The sequence below is a fragment of the Entamoeba histolytica genome, genomic scaffold (assembly GCF_000208925.1).
Source record: "Entamoeba histolytica HM-1:IMSS scf_1104750517061 genomic scaffold, whole genome shotgun sequence".
NCBI lineage: Eukaryota > Evosea > Mastigamoebida > Endamoebidae > Entamoeba > Entamoeba histolytica.
The window spans coordinates 111,861-132,481 of NW_001914867.1; the positions used below are offsets into that span (position 1 = coordinate 111,861).

Sequence of the window (20,621 nt, forward strand, 5' to 3'; positions counted from 1 at the left end):
AACTTTGGTATTAAACAAAATGTTAGCATTATCAAACATTCCAGATTTTAACGATACAACAATAAATTGTGATGCTTTAAAATGTTCTCTCAACATACCTCCAAAATTTTGTGTATTAGATACATCCAAAGCAGCATCAACTTCATCAAGAATATAAAGTGGTGATGGTTTGTACAATAAAATAGCAAGAATAAGTGACAGTGCTAATAATGACTTTTGTCCACCAGACAATTCTATTAATGACTCTTTCCACATATCTCCTAATCTGACTCGTGCTTCTATTCCATTGAAAATAGAACGTCCATCATAAGGAACTAATTTTGCAGATGCTCCTGGATGTAATGAGCTAAAAATCGATCCAAATTTAACATTGACAAATTCATATGCCTCTTGTATAGCATCTTTCATTTTTTCATCCAAGTCATTGATTACTTTAACAATTTTGTCTTTGTCTGTTTCAATAATATGTTTTCTAGTCATTAAGTCTTTATATTCATCTTCAACTTTTTGTTGGTGTAGCACAACTTGTTTATTTACACTTCTTTCAATTTCTATTTGTTCTTTACCTATTTCTGCTAACTCTTTTCTTGCTGAATTGATATTAAAGGTACTAAAATCAAAAATACCTCCTTTTTTATTAAACTGTTTTTTCTCCGTTTTAATCCAAAGGTATTTCTTTTCTAATACTCTTATTGTCTCGCCAATATTTTTTATCTCTTCTTCTTTCTTTTCTTTCTCTTTTGTAATTCTTTTAAGCTCATTTTCTTTTTCTCCAACCTTTTTTCCCTTGAGTTGTTTTTGTTCATTCATTTCTTTTACTCTCCTAACTTTCTCTGAATTTGCTATTTTAATTTCTTTAATTTCTCTTTTGAGTTGTTCAAGTCTCTTTTCTTTTACTTCAATTTCATGTTTGATATCCTCACGTTCCAAGAGAATATTACTTAGTTCCTTTTCATGCGTTGCCTTCTCCTTTTCCCAATCTTCTATCTTCATCTTTTCAATTTCTCTTTTTCGAGTTTGTTCTTCTGCTCTTTTAATTTCTTTGCTTATTTTATCTAATTTTCCTTTTTCTTCTTCGATTTTATTTTGTAGCTCTTTTTTAACAGCTTCTCCTTGCCCCCCTTCCATTCTTTTTCTCTCGTTTATTGCTTCTTCTTTTCTATTAGTAAGGTCGGCTAATTCTTTTTCCTTTTCTTGGATCATTCGTTCCAATTTTTCTCTTTGTTTTATCATTCTTTCTCTTTCTTCATTCATCCTATCTAATTCTTCAAGCTCATACTCTGCCTTCTTTCTGCGTTCTCTTGCAAATTGTAAATTTTCTCTTATTCTTTTTATCTCTTGGAATTGAGCGAGTTGTGTTTTCTTTTCTTCTATCAGTTTTTGGCAATCTTCCCATTCTCTTTTCAATCCATTTTGTCTTCTAATTTCATCCAAAAAGCCTGAACTCTTAGGTTTACTACCTCCTGTTAAAATACCAGATGGATCATACAAATCACCTGATACTGTAACTGTTTTCATCATGACCTTTGGGTTAAAACAAACCTTTTTTGCAGTTTCAGCATCCTCTGCAATAAGAACATTTCCAAAAACATATTTCATGATTGGAATAAATTCTGGTTCACATTGAACTACATCTAAAGCATATTGAATCTTATTTCCTCCAATTTCTTTTGCTTGTTTAATTTGATTCAAATTTGGCATTTGTGGTGCAATCTTATTTAATGGGATGAATGTCATTCGTTTTTTTAAACATTTTTTTTCAACCAATAGTGAAGCGGTAATATCACTATCAACAACAACATGAAAAATTTTTGGTCCTGCTGCAATCTCAAGTGCTGTAGAATACTTATTTTCTTTTGGAGTAAACAAAGTGACTATAAGACCTTTTACACGATTTCTATCAAAGTCAGCACTTGGTAGAGAATACCTAAAACTGAAATTCATTTTTCTGTTTGCCTCTTCAAATTTTCTTCTTTTTGCCTCAAGGTCTCGTTCCAAATCATATAATTCAGATTCAACTTCATTTGAACCATTCCAATTATTGCATTGGTACTCTAAATTTTTTTCTTCATTAAGAATTTCTTTTATTGTAGATTCAACTTCTTCTTTATTTACTTTGCCTGGAATTGGTTTTTGTTTTTGTCGAATGAGATCTTCACATTCTTTACGAACCTTTTTCATTGCAATAGTAATTCCTCCAATGACATCTTCTGATTGACTTAATCCATTCATTTTTCCTAGTCTTAGTTCTAATTCTTCAACCCTCTTTTCTATCCATTCCTTTTCTCTAATTAATCGTTCATCATTTTCTCCTTCATCTTCTTCAACTCTTTTAATATCTCTCTTAATTTTTTCAATTTTGTTATTGAGGCTTTTTTCTCGTTCTTTACTAGCGTCATTTCTTGTTTTCATGACTTCAATTTCTTCATCAATTTTTGTTGCCTCTTTTTCCTTTTCATCAGTATTCAAAAGTTGTTCTCCTAAATCTTCAGCCATTCCATCAATTTCATCTCTCATCTTTTCAATTATTTTTTCATTGTTTGAAATTTCACCCTCTAAAATTTTGATTTCTTCATTTAAGTCTTTAAATTTTTTTTCTGCTCGATAATAATCAAAGGCATGAATCTTCATTTCCAAATTCTCAGAGGCTGTTTTCTTATTTCTTAAGTTTACTAAAGCTTCTGCATCTTTCTTCAATTTTTCTCTTGATGGAGTGATTTCTTCTCTGAGGATGTCATCTATTTCCTTTAATTTAGAATCTTTTTTTTCTAAAACCTTTACTGCTTCTGCTCGTTTTGTCTCATACATTTTAGTTCCAGTGACTTCTTCCACCATGGCTAAGATTTCCATCGGTTTCATGTTAAGTACTTTAACAACTTTTCCCTGCATTATAAGAAAGTGAGGATTGTTGACATTCAATCCAATTGCTCTGAAAAATGTTAAAATATGGGATTGTGGTAATACTTTTCCATTTAACATATACTTATTTTTTCCTGTAACAGTAATTTGTCTTGCAACAGTGATTTGATCATACCCTTCATAACCCGTAGGACTATTTGCTTTGTCATTATTATTAAAAACAATTGTAACAGTGGCTTTTGTGACACCACATTGTCCAGACTTATATATTAATTCTTGTAAGGTTTGTACACGAACTAATGATAAATTCTGAATACCCATTACAAAACAAATAGCGTCTAATATATTTGATTTTCCTGAACCATTTAATCCAGTAATAGCATTAAACTTACTATCAAATTTCCCTATTGTTGTTTTTCTAGCATAAGATTTAAACCCATCAATTAGTACTTCCTCGATGAACATTTCAATCTTGTTCAATTTAAGTTGTCTTTTTTTCACTTTTTCACTCACTTAAATAAATGCTTCAAAAAGAGAAAAAAATAACAAAAATTAATTATTTTTTTTGTTTTATTCTCTAAAAATTTCCTATTAAAAAGTTTATTTGTATGAATAGGTAATAAGAAGAAATTATTTTTGTTAATCTAATGTTCTTCTCTCTGAAATAATTTCCAAAGTAAATAATAATACATTCTCTTTTGTATATAATATTACTATTTTAAACATTCAAAACGAATCTTAGTGTGACTTTTTAATAAATAAAATAAGATTTGGATTTTACAAATGACTGAAAAATCATTTTTTATTGCTTCTTATAGAATGAGTAATAAACCAAGTTAACTTTTCCAAAATGTTGTTATTATAACAACTGAACAAACAGAGTTAATAATAATAGAGTTTACAGAAAATGGATAGGTTGATCAAATAGTTCATAAATATACTTGACATACTATTTAGGAAAATGTTTGTTATACTTCATGATAAAGTGATAAGACACTTTTAAATTAAATAAAGAAAAAAAAAAGAAAGACATGACTCTGTTAATTATGTCTTTTTAAAATAACAAAATAAGTTTGATGTTTGATTATAAAAAAATATCAAAAGTTAGCAATACATCAAAAATGTGTTTGTGTTTATTCTAAATTTTACAAATACTCTTGTATTATTACTAATTAAAAGGATATTTAATTTAAATACTAAAAGAATTTAATCTAATTCATATGTACTTCATTCCATCTAGTCATTACTTAAATGATAATTTTAGACATCAAAAATAGAAAGAGAATTACTCAAAGATGATAATAACATCAAATTTAATTAAAATTATAGTTTCCATAGAGATGATTTGAAGTAAATAATAAAAACTAAAAATCAAAAGAACTTAAAAAGATAGTCCATAATAAATAATGAATGATCCTTTACAATTTCCTATTGATGATTATTATTGCACTGAAACAAATAACTTCATAAATAACTCAGTGACAAGATTGAATTCACAAAATAATTCATATGAACCTAATCAACGAGTCCAAATTTTAACTAAGTCTATTGAAGAACATTTTAATCCATCAACAAATTATTCTCCATCAACAACTGTAGAAAAAATAATTCATTTACCTTTATTAGAAGGAGAAATAATTAAAAATGAACACAAAGGATTTATCTTTGAAAAAATACACACGTCTATTTATATTACTAACCATAGACTTATCTTATATTTTCATTCAACAGAAGAATGTATGACATTTCCATTCTTTTGTTTATTAAAAATTAAAATCACCGAACATAATGGAGTTTGTTATACATTCTATTTTAAAGACTGTCAAATTATTACATTATCAGCATATGAGCCAAGTACTCCATGTACTTCATTTGTTCAAATGATCCGACAAATGATTGAGACGTATTGTCCAATTGATTTTGTGATGAGAGGAGTTGGTGGAAAACATGGTTGGAGTTCGTATAATATTTATAATGAATTTTCAAGGATGAGACTAGAGGGAGAATGGAAGGTATGTGAATATAATAGTAAGTACGAAATATGCAACACATACCCAACTCAGTTAATAGTTCCAATGGATATTCATAAAAGTACATTAATGGCATCTTCTGAATTTAGAACTAATGGAAGAATACCAGTATTAACTTGGATTCATCCACAAACAAGAAAAGTTTTACTTCGATCCAGTCAACCTAAAACAGGTTTTACAGGAAAATCAGATGAAGATGTTACATTATTGTATAGAGAAGGTGGAGGTAGTTATATTCAAATATATGATTGTAGAGATTATTACTCTGCATTAGGAAATAAAGCATTTAAACAAGCTGGGTTTGAATCAATATCAGAATATACTTTTTGTTCAATAGAATTTCTTAATATTCCAAATATCCATCGTGTTAAAGAAGCATTTAATGAGTGCTATGATATTTTTTTAACACAAGACGAAACGATGTCGATATTACCTATAATATATAAAAGTGAATGGATAAAATATATACAAATATTATTACAATCAACACAAACTGTTTCGAATATGTTAGAAAACAAATCAGTTTTAGTTCATTGCTCTGATGGATGGGATAGAACAAGTCAAATATGTAGTTTAGTTGAACTAATGCTTGATCCATTTTATAGAACCATTTCAGGATTTGCTGTATTGATTGAAAAAGATTGGTTATCTTTTGGTCATCAATTTCAAACAAGAAGTGGAATCACACATGATACAACAAATACATCTCCAATTTTTCTTCAATTTCTTCATTGTGTTCATGTATTATTAAAACAAAATCCATACTCATTTGAATTTAATGATAAACTTCTTCAATTTCTTGCTGATGAATTATTTACTTTTAAGTATGGAACATTTGCTTTTAACTGTGAAAAAGATCGTAAAGAAATTAAAGCAAGTCTTTATTCTGCTTCAATTTGGGATGATGTTATAAATATGACTGAATTTATAAATGAACACTTTAAACTCTCTTCTAATCCATTGACACTAAACACTTCATTACTTTGTATTAGTTCTTGGTTAAATTACTTCATTAGATATTCTCAACCTTTAATCTCACAGAAAACTCTGTATTAAATATTATGTTTTATATAACACATTTCTTTTTATTATTTTAGAAGTTTTTGCTATTTTAAAAAGATTGACGTTTTGGTATAAATAATATGAACTAAAAATTCTAACATTTGAATAAAAAATAATCAAATAATAAAACACCTCAAACATACTCACAAATAATGCCAAAAAAGAACATAACTTTCTAAACTCATTAACATATAGAATTTATATGAATAAAATTTATTTTTTAAAAAGAGAAGTATGACTAAAACTTTGAGAGTCAAATAAATAACTTTTCATGAATAAAGATTCATTCTCATCAAGGATAAATGAAACAAAATCTTATAAGAATTTTATTATTAAAGAAAAGAATATACAATTAACGAAACAAAAAAAAAACAATAAAGTTATATGTTTAATTCTTGGGTAAAGAAACCTTTCTAAACGGTAAGATGATTTTGTTTTGTAAGAAATTATATGTTATTGGGTTAAAATAAAGAAAATAACTACTACTTATATAATTTAGTGCCATCTCAAAATTCCAAACCTTGGTTGCATGAACGAACAACAATAAGAAAAAAAAAATAAAGGAAAAAATTATAGAATGGGGACATTAAAAAGATATTAGAAATGTACGTATTAAACAGAAGAGAAATATTTATTCTTTAACCTAAATTGTTAAAAAAAAGATAGGGTCTTAGTTAGAGTCTTATTACTATTACTTTAAATATAGTCTTATCCTAGTTATTAAAAAAAAGAGGTAAAGAAATATACAAGACATTAGTAATTGTTCTGAAAATGACTTTATATTATAATAACAAAATTCTGTTATCAGAAAGAATGAGAAAATTTATTCAGAAAAATATGATTCAAGGATTGAATCTATTTTAGAATAAATAAAGAAAAAAGACAAAAATATGAAACAAAAAGTAAAAATCAAAAATTAAAATGAGAAACGAAAAAATTACAACTTGGAAAAAAGAACTTGAAATAAGAATAGTAAAAAATTAAAAAAAATTAGAAAAGAAATAGAATTAGTCAAAGAAACTAGAAAAATATGACATAAAAATAGAATAACTAGATTCAAAGAAAAAGAATAGGCAATGTGAAGGGTTTTAACTATTAAATGTTAGAAAGAATGCAAGGCCATACTAGACACTCACGACTAACAATGCCTAAACCAAATAAAAAGAAAGCCATAGTTATGGTTGATACATCCAAACTTGAAGAATTAGACATGGATGATGTATTTGCAGTTGAAACTGATATTAACAAATTGAGGGGGTGTGCCATGTGTAGTGCATTATCGAATAGAGGATATTTTTTAAAACAAAATCAAGAAAAGAAGTACCACTATGAGATTCGTGCACTTCCTGGACATTTAGAAGAAAGAAAAAAAGTAGAAAAAGTAGCAAAAAAAGAAAGTGTAAGACAAAGAAGAAATAGAAAAAGAATGATTGTTGAAAAAAGTGATGATGTAGAAAAGAAAGAAACATTAAATGTGTCTGAAGAAGTTATTAGAGTTTCTCCAAAGTTAGATGGAAATGATTCAGTTGATTCTAAAAAAATTAAAACATTTGAAAACGAAAGTTCAAAAAGAAAAGTTCAAAAAAAGAGTAAGATTTCTGAAGTGCAAGAAGATAAAAAAGAAAAAAAGGTTAAGAAAAGAAAAGGTCTAGGTAATGAAGAAATGACAGTAACTTTAAACCTTGATAAAGCATTATTAGGAATTGATGAACAACTTACTAATTTCGAAAATCTTCAAGACATAAAAGGTATAAAAAGAAGAGGAAGAAAACCAAAAACACAACCAATTACTGTCTTACAAAATACATCACAAAGTACTCTTCTTACTACACCAACGCCTCTGAATGCTCAAGGAATTCCTGTTTATAAACCAGAACGGTTACCAAATATTAAAAAGCCAATATCCCAAGAAGTTCTTCCATGTAGACAAATATTAAATCACCTAAAACTCTTACCAGAAGCAAGTCCTTTTTTAACACCAGTTGATCCAATTGCACAAAATTTACCAGATTATTATGTTGTTATTACACATCCAATGGATTTAAATACTATTACAAAGAAATTTAGGTATGGAATTTATGAACATATTGATGATTTTGCTAATGATGTACGGTTAGTTTTTAAAAATGCTATGAAATATAATCCACCAAGAAATACAATTCATATATTTGCATCAACATTATTGAGATATTTTGATGATCAAATTAAAGAGATATATGATTGCAGAAGGTCTATCAAAGTTATCTTTAATCAGGATGAACATAATTATTGGAATGACCAAAGAGAATGGATGGACTTTAAACAAAGTATTGAAGAACTAAAAGAAGAACAAGGAATTCTTCCTCTAAAAATGGAAGAAGAACGAGTTATACCACTTTCATTTGAAGAAAAAATTGAGTTAAGTAAAAGACTTGAGGAAGTTGAAGGAGCTAAACAAGAAGAAGTATTAAAATATCTAAAAATAGACAAAGACGAAGGTGAAATAGAAATTAAATTTGAAACATTAAACGAACAAGATTTGATCATGTTAAATAAGATTGTCTCACCTTGTAATTGAATAAAATTTCAGTTTTGTATAAATACTATTTTTATTTTTTTTTTACTTAATTAAAAAAAAAGAAAAATCCTTTAAACAATTTAATAAAAGACTTATTTACAAGTTATTAGGAAAGATGTAAAAAATGGTTTTGAGAATACAACAATCAATAAGAAATAAGTAATAGCTATTAATTAAATATCTTTTGCATATTGGTTTGAATAAAACTATCAGTATTTTCTAATTTAATATTCTCAATTAAACCTTCAGATAGATTTGGTAATAAAGTAAAAGAAGATTCAATGTCATTCATACAATATTTATAAGAAGATGAAAGAGAAGGTAAAGCAAATTTCTTCTCATCTTTAGATTTAATAGTAATATTATCTTGGGAATATTCACAAGAAAAAGGAGTTTCATTTTGTGTTGAACTAATTTCAAAACAATTTGAATCTGTACATTCCCATGGAGCTTCATATTTATGTAATTTCCAAACACCAGTTTTATTAACAGTAGATTTACCAGACTCAAATAAATTACAATGGATCATAGCATCTAAAATAGCTTTTTTCCATTTATTTGGGTTGGTTCTAAATTGACCCAATTGAGAAAAAAGGTACCAATGATCAACAATAAACCAATGAACATCATATTTTAATGAGAAATATCCATTTTTTTTATGAATTACAGATAAACAATAGAAGATAACTCGACAAATATATTGCCAAGAAATAACATTTCTTGACCTTTCTTTTAATAATACACTTATACCTTTTTGGCATAATGGACAGAAGCAAAGTTTTAAATGATATGGTTCATTTTCATCGACTATAGGTGTTGAATCAATAGGATCAAAAGAAGGAAATATTTTTGAATTACAGTATTGATTCATTGGTATTGATTGCATTAAACAATAAAAGTTCTTTCCTTTCATTCTTTTTATATCTCTGAAATGATAATATGAAAAATTAAAAGGTAATAATAGGATAGAATCTCGTTAATTATTTTGTTCCTTATATCTTTTCAGTTTTACTTTTATTATTAACCTTCTTCTGTTTTTTCAGAAAAATACATAGACAAAAATAGAAATGGAAAATATTTTCTATTTTTGGATTATTTTGTGAGATTAACAACGTGTTTTTTGTTTTGTTTGAATATTAATAAAAATAATTAAAAATATTATAGAATTATTATCGTTATTATTTGTATCCAAACGAAATGTGAAAGAAAGGAAAAAAATGGTTTGAAATGAAAAAATTGTTTTGTTCCTTCTATCTAAATTTAAAAAATAGAATAAATCGTTATATATAACAAGAACAAAATTAAAAAAAAAAAGAATTAATATAAACATTGAATTATTGTTCAAAGTCATGAATTAAGAGATTTCCATAAGGTTGAGAAATAATAATATATCTATCATTACAAGAAAAACCTTTTATTTTATTTTCAGTTTTAAATAATGTTTGTGGTAATTTCATTTGATTATTAACAATCCAAGTTTGAACAACATCTTTTTCACTTGAATAAGAAATAATTTTTCTATTAAATAATTCAAATCCTTTAATTTGACCTGTATGAGGTCTTCTGTCATATTCTCTTTCATTTATTCTCATATCCCACATTCTAATAATATTATCATTTCCAACTGAAATGAAATGATTGTCAAATCCTTGAATATCTATAACACCACCAATATGACTAACAAAATTAAAACAAGTTTTATTTTCTCTTTTATCTAAAATTTCTATTCTACCATTTTCTTTACCAATAATAATTATATTTTCATTATCATAAACACATGAAATATTATTTTGTATATCACTTCTCCAAAGTTCATTTCCAGTTTGACATTCATATTGAATAATTTCATTTCCAATATGAAAAATAGTACTTCCATTAAACCCAAATTGAATCTTTCCATGTTCTTCTCCTATTTTTGTCATTTTTGTTGTTTCTTCAAAATTTACATATTTTCTAATTCCTCCTGTTTTGTAATAAACATATAATGTATCTTCATCAACTCCTCTTTTCATACTAACTATATTTCCATAACTCTGCATTCTACTCATTTTTCCATTGAAGTCTATTTTCATTAATTTTTTTCCATTAGAAGCTATAATACCATTATTCATAACAATAACATTATCAATAGGTTGTTGTAATGAAAATAACTTTCCACGTGTTTTACCACAATTTCTATCTCTCTTACAAAAATATAAAAATTCACTTCGATAAAGATGAGACGTTAATTCTTTATTTGGATATCGTTTATCGAATGTATGTTTATTTATATATTGTTCATATATTTTTTTATAAATTTGGTTTGATACTTCAGATGTTAATGCAGCACGAAATTTTCTACAAACAAATGGAAGAACAAAAAGATCCCTTGGACCAAGAAACCAAAATACTTTAAGAACTGTTTTATTTGAACAAAATAATATAGGAGCATGTGATATTATTGATGATACGGTTGTTTCTTTGTCTTTAATTTTTGAAAACATATAAACATTTGCTAATAATTGATTTGCCATTTCATTTCTATTAAGAAGTTTATTTTGAATAAATAATAAATTTAAACAAGGTTGTGAAAAGAATGCATGAATTGCAAGGTTCATAACAGTTAAATTATAAATAATTTTTTTTCTTTCATTAATACTAATATTATTTAAACATTGTAATGTAAATAAATATCCATATTGTATTCTTTGAATATTTGAAATAGATGTTATAAATGCTCCACCTGTAATATTACATTGATTAAAATGTTCATATTGACATAATTTTGGTTCTGTTTGAAAAGAGATTATTCCAAAACTATCACCAATTCTATAACTAATACTTTGATCAATAGTAACTTTATCACCAAAAAATAATGTTTCTCTATGATACGTTCTTATTCTATCATTATTTTTAATTAAAACTGTAATAGGAAAAATAAAATCCCAATTTTCTGGATGTGCAAATTGAGTCATAATATCTATAATTCTACTTTTAGAAATAACTTCTCCTTGAACATAAAATTGAGTACATTCAATATTAATTTTAACTCTAACTTTTTTATTTTCATGATAAATAATTTTATATTCTTTCTCTTTTTGTGTCATTGTATTAAATAAATTTCTTTCCATTTCATATATTCTTTTTGAGTCAATATTTCTATTAAAATATTCATTGATATTATCATTTTGTTTTTTCATTAGAATGGTATTTAAAAAAGGAATTGTTTTCTCTTCTACTGTTTTTTCTTTAAATTCTTCAATAATAATAAATTCACTTCCTTCATTTCTTTTTTTTACTGCAAATATTGTTCTTTTTAATATCCCATTGGATAAATAATACCGAATACTTATTTGCATTGTGTCTGTTATCATATTTGTTAATTTAAATACTTTTGGAAGACAAAATTGTACTGGAAGTGATAAATCAATACAATATTCATTATTTCCTTCATTTCTTGAATAATTAACACTCGAGTCATAAAGGCTTTGATTCATTGGATCACTAATTAATTCAAATAATTGTTCGCTTCGTATATTCATTATAATTTTACTTCGAATAATGAAGTATTTGGTATTTTTATATTCATTTTTTGAATAACAATTTGTGTCACTACTATAAATATCTATCCAATCATTATTTGACTCAATAATCTCAATAACTTCATCTATTCCATCACTAAAGTCCATGTAACTAATTTTTTAAAGATAGTACAATCCCTTTTGTTTTTAAAAAACAATAATATTATTGTTATTATTAACATTATTCTATTTTGTTTTTTATTATTAAAAAAAAATGTTATTTTTAATAGAAGTGAATTTAACAATAAATTTAACAACTCCACAAGATGAGGAATTTTAAAAAATTAGTATATCCATTTAATCTTTTTTTGTTTTTAAAAATGATTTTCATTCAAAATAAATCAGTAATCCATTAAAACTACTTTGTATATTAAGTACAACTAGTTCAAGTGATTAGTTAAAAAAAAATAAAAACAATTACTTTGTAGAATGTATAAATAAATATCATAAAATCTATTAAATAAAATCAATAATGTTGTTATATGGTTTTTATTTTAATATATACTAAAATTCTTCATTCTTTATTTTCTTATTTTTTAATCAAAAAATAAAACATTATCACTCTAAATTATGACTAATTTCATTTATCATCAACATTCAATTCCTTTTCTTCGACAGTACCATATTATCAAATGTACTTACATCATAATAAGAAAATATTAATACTATCTTTACAAATTTTTACTCTTCTATTATAATAAAATGATATTACGTCATCACAAATAATAATCACTGATATTATTGCATTATTGATTAGAATATTCTCCAACCAATGGCAGAGATATAATCAGAAGATAAAGTTCAATTCAAAGCATAGATTCATTTTAATGTTTGTTAAATGTCTCTGATGTCTCAACTTCAAATTTCCTAGTAAAATAAAAAAGTTTGTGGTTTCAAAAATAATATAAATTATATGAGTTTTTGATTTTGATTTGTTGTTATTTTGTTTAATTGAAGTATTATCTTATTTAATTTCCTTTTGTTAAACCTCAAAACGATTTTTTCATTATTAAAAACATCATTGAAACTGATATAAAATGACAAATTCCAGAACTTATATCCATCAAATCAATGTTATTTTTTGGAAGAGTTATTTCTCAAGAAAAACAAGTTCGACTGACTGAAGTTAATTTTGAAGTAGAGACTGTTGGTAACAATGCTAAAGTTAAATCCATTCACTCAATACTGAATGATTCTAATGATGATTGTAATGTTAGTATCACTATGACATTGGATGATGAATCAGCTGTTACTGGATATTCATTCAAAACAGCTAATGGAGATTTTGAGTCAGAACTAAAAGAAAAAGAACAAGCTAAAATTGAACAAAGTGATGCAACAACAAATGGATATAGTTCAGCTGTAATGGAACAAGTTGATGATACAACATTCAGTATTACACTTGGACTAATCAATAAACATAGTGAAGTAACATTTAGTATTGAATATCTTACACATATGGAGATTCAAGATGACGAGTTAGTAATGAAGATTCCTAACTTGATTGAGTCAGATGAAAAACAACAAATCCCATATTCAATCAAAGTTACAGGAAGTTCAACATTCAGTTTTAAAGGGGTATTAAGTGGAGAAGAGGAAGTTAATATTCCATTAAATGGGGATTTAATACTTGGAATGAAAGACGAAGATACAGATGAAGTTGTCATTTCATCCACATTCATCAATAAAGAAAAAGAAGGAAATATTAATATTGTCTTCATTTGTGATAGAAGTGGAAGTATGTATGGAGAAGGAATCAAAGCATTAAGAAATATGTTACAATTATTCTTAAGACAATTACCACTAAACTCCAAATTTCAGATTATTTCATTTGGAAGTACATATGACTTTATGTTTAAAGAAATGACAGAATATAATGAAGATACATTAAAGTTTGCATCAGAAACTGTTTCACAATTTGAAGCAAATTATGGAGGAACAAATATGCATGCACCATTGAAAGCATTGATTGACAATAATACGGAGAAGTGTCATATAATTTTATTAACTGATGGATATGTCAATAATAAGACAAGTACAATTGAATACATTAGAACCCTTTCAAAAAAGAATTCATTACATGGAGTTGGATTAGGAAGAAGTTGTGATGTAGAATTAATTAGAAATATAGGTCGAATTGGTAATGGAATTTCAGCCATTTCTAAAAACCCAAATGTATTGAAGAAAGAAGTTTCAAAAATCACTGAGCGTATTCTCATTCCATCTATTAATGAATGTACAGTTGAATGGAATATTAAAGGAGAGATAACACCAAAAGAAATTAGTAATTTCTATGGAATGACAACATGTTATATTCAATGCAACGAAGAAATTAAAGAAGGACAAAATATCGAAAGTGAAATAAAAGGAAGATGTGGAGAAAAAGAAGTCACATACAAGAATACAAAAAGCATTAACATAACCAAAGGAATTATTGTTCATCAATTAATGGCACTTAATCAAATTAGAAAATTAGAAAGTGAAAACAAAAAAGAAGAAGCAAAAAAATTATCAATGAAATATCATGTTCTTTGTAAAGAAACAGCATTTATTGCTGTTGACAAAACAACCAAAAAAGAAGTTGACTTTATCAAGAATATTAACTTAAATGAGATGTGCCATAACCAGAACCTTCTTCATCCAGTCTCAGCTTATTCTAATTTTGGACTTAATGTCATGGAAGATGTTGATTTAGAAATTTCAGATATGGATTATGAGGAAGAATGTGAAAGTTGTTATGATTTTTTAGATATAGATTATTATAATGATGATTTAATCCCTACAAATATGACAAACACCCAGCCAGTACAATCAATGATGAATTTAACATCAGATGGTAAATGTTCAAATCCGGGTAGTGAAGAAAAAAAAGAATTTTTCCAAGATACTATTGATAAAGAAGTAAAGTTTGAAAAAATTATTGAGTGTCAAAAAGCAAATGGGGAGTTTGTTGGTGTAGAAGAAATAATTAAAGAAATTATTACGATTCAAATCAATGGTATTGACAATGATGTTATTCAAACATTTTTTGTTATTCATTTATTAAAAGAAAGGTTCTCTGAAAATAAAGTTGAATGGAAATTAGTTGTTAAAAAAGCAGAAAATTGGTTAGCAAGTAAACCAGCTATTTCTGAAGAGATTAAGAATAGAATAATCTCATTAGTTAAATTAATAAAACTCTAACTAATTTTTTGTGTCATAAAACTGATTTTATTTTTATTTTAAGATACAATTATTAACGATTTTACTATATATTATCTATTAAATATTATAAAATATTCATTCATAATAGAAATTGAATGTGAAACAAAATGAATTTATTTTTACCCTTTTTCCTTTCAGAAATCAACGCTGGTTAATCGTTGTATATAACATTATATTCGTTACTTTAAGAATAACTAAGAATAAACAAAATATTTCCCCGAAAATTTCCATAAAATATCAATAACAAGAAAGAAATACTTGGAATATTTTCTCCAAAAATAGTCATATAATAAAAACAAGTTATAAAAAACTAATAGAAAGTTAGAAAAAGTTACACCAAAACTAGATAGAAAATTAACTTGAATTGAACAAGTTAATCATTATTTTTAGTTTTCTCTTTTTTTTTTTAAGAAAGCAATCTAAATCTCATTTTTGAGGAGAGAAATGAGTGACAAGCAATCCTGTCACAGCTCAGATGGAATTAACGAAAATAATGACATTTTTCATGTAATGAATGACAGAAATAAGATACTCGAATTAATCAATAAAGGTATTAGTGTCGACAGTAAAAACAAGTTTGGTGCAACTCCTTTAATGTTGGCATGTCAAAATAATAATTTATCTATTGTTCAATTATTAATACAGCACAAAGCAAACACTGCGTCAAGTTTGTTTTCACTACATAAGAATATAGTTTAAAATGATAAATTTTATTTAAAAAAAATTACTTAATTAATGTAGTCGATAAAGTTGGAAGGAATTGTCTACATTATCTTTGTTTAAACAAACTTGTGAATGAAAACTTATTATTAATTGCACGAACTATGGACTGTCATCCATTAACACGAGTAAAAGACAATACAGGAAAAATGCCAGTAGAATATGCTATTATGAATAAATTAGAACAATTAGCAAATTATATATTAGACATTGATTCAAGAGTTGACGTCAAGTTATTATATGATTATAGTAATGAAGTTGTAGAAAAACCGAGTAATGTTAATAGATATGGATTTTTTGAAGTAGAAGGAGAAAAAGGAGAATTATTTATTGTAAAAAAATATTCACATAAAAAAATAAATCAACAAAAAGAAAGAAATAGAAAATGGGAAAGAATGCTCGACAAAAACTGGGATGAAAATATTCCTGTTAAATTACAAGAGCGAGTATATAAAGGAGTTCCTGATGATTATAGAATTTTATATTGGAAAAGGATATTAGGAATAGAAGAAATTAGTCAAGAATTAAAAGAAGAATTTAAAAGAAATACACAAATATATTCAAGGTCTCCTCATGATAAACAATTAGACTTAGACGTTAATAGAAGTTTTCAATTCCATTATAAATTTCATGTTCGTTATTCTGGTGGTCAAAAAGAATTATTTTATGTTATGCATGCAATTTCTTTGCATGACATTTCTTTTGATTATGTCCAAGGAATATCATGTGCCCCTTCTGTTCTTTGTATTTTTTTAGACGAACTTAGTGCTTTTGCTGGAACATTAAAATTATTTACATCAAAATATCGTTTAAAAGAAATGTTTCAAGACTTTAATTTTATTAAAAAATGTTGGATTGTTACAAAAAAGTTATTAGATACTAGACATCCAAAAATTGCAGAAAAGTTCAGACAATGTGGTATTATGGACCAATCACTCCCTTTTTTTATGTTTGAATGGAATTATCTTTGGTTTATTCACTCACTTAAATTCGAATTAGCAATACGAGTATTTGATGTTATTTTATTAGAAGGATTTACAGCAATGTTTTCTGTTTCAGATACAATCTTTCATTTTATTGAAGAAGGAATTTTAAATGAAAAGGATCCAAATATTCTACAACAAAAATTGAAAAATCCTTTTACTTTATTAACAAAACCATTAACAACAAACACATTTATGTCTCATATGTATAAACACAGGATTGATGGAAATTTATTTGCTTCTTTATTCTAAGAAGAAGAAAAGGATTTTTAAGTACATCAAAATAAACAAATAGAATCCTTATTTTTAAGAAAGATTAATTAAAAAGGAAGCACTAAAACAAAATTGTAATTGTAATCATTTTATCACAACTTATTTTTTTTTTGTTCCTTTTATTACATATAATGCTTTAACAGAATGAGTACACTTCAACTCTATCACAACGACTTGCAAGTGATCTTGGTACTAATGGTGGATTATTAAATGTTGGTGATGTTTGACTTATAACATTTAAATAACAGTCAAATGAAAGAGATGGATGTCCACTTAACAATGATTAAATATTGCTTTCTTTATTAAACAAAATAAAAATAATAACAAACGTTCCTCCTCCAAAACTTAATGCTTCTGGTGTTGAGTTTATAATAAAATGATTACTGTTTTGAATGTGAGAGTATTTTCTTGACTTTGGTTTTATTGTAAACAAAAAAGTTTCACTATTACCATAAAAGTCTTTCTTCATTTCAAATGATTCAGCAACAAATACACCAAATATATAACTACCTCTTCTACAAATAATAAGTAACAAAGAATGGTACATACACTTTGAATATAATGTTTTTAAACTTAAACCATCAATGCTTGAAGTAAAAATTTGTTCAGGAATAAGCATTTGTAATCGAGGGGGGAGCATAGTATATATTTCAAGAAATTCATCTTCATTTACAATATCAGAAATTCCTTGTAATTGTTCTTTATTTATTATTCTTCTTTGCATTTCTTTGTTTGGTGGAAATTGGAGTGTATTAAAAATATGATTTGTTAAAAGAAATGGATTTAATTCATAGTTTAATACTTCAGCCAATAAAGAGTTTGGCGAGTCATCAGAAAGATAAGAACTAACGATTTGTTTTATTGAATTTATCAAATTAGTAAAATCAATTTTATGTAAAGATTTAAATAAAACAAGAAACAATTTAATCACTGCTATTTTTCCATCTTTTAATATTATTTCAACAATTGCTTTTCTTTTAATTACTTCTAAAGGTTCAATTAATTTTAGTGTTAAACTTTTTAATGAAACAGTAATGAAATGGTTAATACTTTGTCGATACTCTAATAATAAATTTGTATTTTTAAACTTTCAAAATTAAAGTGCATTAAAAAATATAAAAAAAAACAAACTGTTATCTAATGCTGGGTATGTTGTTTTTAATATACAATAAATATATTCAACTAAATTTTCTAATCCATATTGTGATGAATAAAAATGTCCACAGCATTGTGCTTTAATGACAAATTCCATAACACAATAAAATGCATCATTAATATCAAATAATTGAACAGCTTCTAATACCAAATTACCAACATATGGAATATATAAACATTTACATCGTCTAAATATTTCTCCAAATATTGTTATAAGAAATTCATATCTAAATTTAATTTCACTTTGATTTTTTGGTAAACCTTCTAATCTCTCTGTGAATTTATAAAATGTTTTGTCTAACATTCCATTTGTTGTTTGATTAATAATTTGAATATATTTCATTAATAACATCCCTCGTTGTCCAATAAAACAATTTTTCATATAAGACAAATAAATTTCTTTAGTTGTTTCACTTGTTAATGTTAAATAAATTCCATTTCGTTCTTGTGCTAAATCATCAAGAAGTGAATTTTGGTTTTCTGACTTAAATAAAAAACTAAAGTATTTATACCAAAATACCATTTCATTCATTTGTTGTGGAACAATAGTAAGAAGAATTTCATTTAATAATGGAAATGTTGAAATAGCTGTTACAATATGATAATAAATAATTTCTGGTACAGGAATAATTGCTACTATTGTATTAGTTAATTACATTTTTCTTTGATTAATATTGTCTAGTTTTTGATACTTTAATTAAAAAAAGACAAACAGAGTTGAGTTGGTGTTGGATCAGGAATATTAAGGATATCCCTTTCAGTAATCTTCTCAATTACTGGTTTGTGAATTGTAAAATCTTCAAAAATATTTTCATATTGAAGAAATGGTTGATTAAGAAATATAGCTATGTCATTAGGTTGTTTAAAAAAATTAAGTAATGAACTCATTGTATGTCTATTGTAACTAATTTATTTTCAGATTAAGAACTAATACTTCTCTTAATGTGCTTCTATTTTTTTCTTCTTCGAAATTCAATGAATAATACATCATTTTCGTATTTAACTTTCAATTTCTTTTTTTTTCTATAGAACTAGCTTTTTCTTTCACTTCTCTTTCTATCACTGTTAATGACAACTTCATTCTCTTTTAGTGGAACTACTAAAATTCATTCAAATAAAAGTTAATCTCAAAAATTTAATGGAGGTAGACATTTCAAATCAACCAAACTTGCCAACACCTCCTTACTACAACCGTCTCCATGACATGTCTAACAAAATGATTCAAACTGAACGGGATGGTAAAATAATGATTGAAAAATACCAGAAATATATACTTATTTATGGAGCATTGTTAATCATGTTTAGTACTAGTCTCTTTTTTTATTGTTTTTATATTAAAATGAATTGGATCCAATCACATCCATTTCTGTTGATTTTTACAATTGGAGTAATAACCAATTCATTATTTAGATTGTTTTTACCAATTAAACCATCCTATTATAATGGTGGATATATCCCAAGTTGTTCAGAAGAAGAAAAATCACAGGCTATTGAACGTGCTCAACTCGCTCTAAAATATAACAAAAAACTTATAGAAACAAATTATCCTGCACGCTATTGTATTTATTGTAGTCATTTTCTTCCTCCACGAGCTTATCATTGTGTGATTTGTAATAAATGTACTTTAGAACGAGACCACCATTGTAGTTGGTTAGGATGTTGTGTAGGTAAAACCAATTTAAGAGCATTCTGGCAATTTCTTGTTTCTATGGGACTAATTGGTATTGTTGGAGCATATCATTTATCCATGTTTTGGTATGAAATTTTATTTGTTTCAAACATTTGGACTCCATTCAGTTTTAAGATAGGATTACTTTATTATTTTGTCATAATGATGACTTGTATCTCTTTCTCAATCACAGCACTAATGATTTTAATGTTATATATTCATACAAGAGATATACTTTATGGGTTATCAGGTGTAGAAATAGGAGAGTTAAATACAAAAGAACATAACAATGAAGATGTTCATCATCCACCAATTCGTTTTAGTAATTTTAAGAAAGTATTAGGACCAAATATATTGTATTGGATATTTCCTCTTGAATTTAAGTAATTTTACAACCTTTTATCTGGTTTTGTTATTACCATATCTTATTAAAAAACTCTTGTTGCCTTTAAAAAAGAGAGGTGAAGATAATACCATAATTTACTTTTTGAATTGTTATAGATAAGAAAAATGTTTTATATACCTTTTTATATAAAAAAATAGAAAAAT

General features: G+C 25.9%; 10 protein-coding genes across 10 annotated transcripts in view; 5 read left to right on the forward strand and 5 right to left on the reverse strand.

Moving 5' to 3' along the window:
* Window positions 1-3,324, reverse strand: part of EHI_049770 (mitotic chromosome and X-chromosome-associated protein, putative) — a gene marked incomplete at both ends in the record, with an annotated part of 3,456 nt that extends 132 nt beyond the window's left edge. Inside the window, one exon of the mRNA XM_652093.2 lies at window positions 1-3,324. This exon is cut by the window's left edge and continues 132 nt beyond it. Within this exon, the coding sequence (XP_657185.2) occupies window positions 1-3,324 (3,324 nt within the window).
* Window positions 3,325-4,265: 941 nt separating this feature from the next.
* On the forward strand, window positions 4,266-5,945 carry EHI_049780 (myotubularin, putative; the record flags this gene model as incomplete). The annotated part of the gene is made up of 1 exon (XM_652092.1): window positions 4,266-5,945. The coding sequence occupies one exon, from the start codon at window positions 4,266-4,268 to the stop codon at window positions 5,943-5,945; it is 1,680 nt and encodes a 559-aa protein (XP_657184.1).
* A 1,105-nt stretch (window positions 5,946-7,050) lies between these two features.
* On the forward strand, window positions 7,051-8,508 carry EHI_049790 (bromodomain protein, putative; the record flags this gene model as incomplete). Its single annotated transcript, XM_652091.1, has 1 exon — window positions 7,051-8,508. The coding sequence occupies one exon, from the start codon at window positions 7,051-7,053 to the stop codon at window positions 8,506-8,508; it is 1,458 nt and encodes a 485-aa protein (XP_657183.1).
* A 169-nt stretch (window positions 8,509-8,677) lies between these two features.
* Window positions 8,678-9,421, reverse strand: EHI_049800 (uncharacterized protein; the record flags this gene model as incomplete). The annotated part of the gene is made up of 1 exon (XM_652090.2): window positions 8,678-9,421. The coding sequence occupies one exon, from the start codon at window positions 9,419-9,421 to the stop codon at window positions 8,678-8,680; it is 744 nt and encodes a 247-aa protein (XP_657182.2).
* Window positions 9,422-9,842: 421 nt separating this feature from the next.
* EHI_049810 (F-box domain containing protein) lies at window positions 9,843-12,176 on the reverse strand (the record flags this gene model as incomplete). Its single annotated transcript, XM_652089.1, has 1 exon — window positions 9,843-12,176. One exon carries the CDS (start codon window positions 12,174-12,176, stop codon window positions 9,843-9,845), a length of 2,334 nt encoding a protein of 777 aa, XP_657181.1.
* A 963-nt stretch (window positions 12,177-13,139) lies between these two features.
* On the forward strand, window positions 13,140-15,251 carry EHI_049820 (uncharacterized protein; the record flags this gene model as incomplete). Its single annotated transcript, XM_643147.2, has 1 exon — window positions 13,140-15,251. One exon carries the CDS (start codon window positions 13,140-13,142, stop codon window positions 15,249-15,251), a length of 2,112 nt encoding a protein of 703 aa, XP_648239.2.
* Window positions 15,252-15,716: 465 nt separating this feature from the next.
* EHI_049830 (Rab GTPase activating protein, putative) lies at window positions 15,717-17,227 on the forward strand (the record flags this gene model as incomplete). Its single annotated transcript, XM_652086.1, has 2 exons — window positions 15,717-15,939; window positions 16,014-17,227. The coding sequence occupies 2 exons, from the start codon at window positions 15,717-15,719 to the stop codon at window positions 17,225-17,227; spliced, it is 1,437 nt and encodes a 478-aa protein (XP_657178.1).
* Window positions 17,228-17,384: 157 nt separating this feature from the next.
* Window positions 17,385-17,972, reverse strand: EHI_049840 (uncharacterized protein; the record flags this gene model as incomplete). The annotated part of the gene is made up of 2 exons (XM_001913396.1): window positions 17,385-17,520; window positions 17,578-17,972. The coding sequence occupies 2 exons, from the start codon at window positions 17,970-17,972 to the stop codon at window positions 17,385-17,387; spliced, it is 531 nt and encodes a 176-aa protein (XP_001913431.1).
* A 372-nt stretch (window positions 17,973-18,344) lies between these two features.
* On the reverse strand, window positions 18,345-19,291 carry EHI_049850 (uncharacterized protein; the record flags this gene model as incomplete). Its single annotated transcript, XM_652085.2, has 2 exons — window positions 18,345-19,039; window positions 19,117-19,291. 2 exons carry the CDS (start codon window positions 19,289-19,291, stop codon window positions 18,345-18,347), a joined length of 870 nt encoding a protein of 289 aa, XP_657177.2.
* Window positions 19,292-19,541: 250 nt separating this feature from the next.
* EHI_049860 (uncharacterized protein) lies at window positions 19,542-20,459 on the forward strand (the record flags this gene model as incomplete). The annotated part of the gene is made up of 1 exon (XM_652084.1): window positions 19,542-20,459. One exon carries the CDS (start codon window positions 19,542-19,544, stop codon window positions 20,457-20,459), a length of 918 nt encoding a protein of 305 aa, XP_657176.1.
* Window positions 20,460-20,621: the final 162 nt, after the last annotated feature.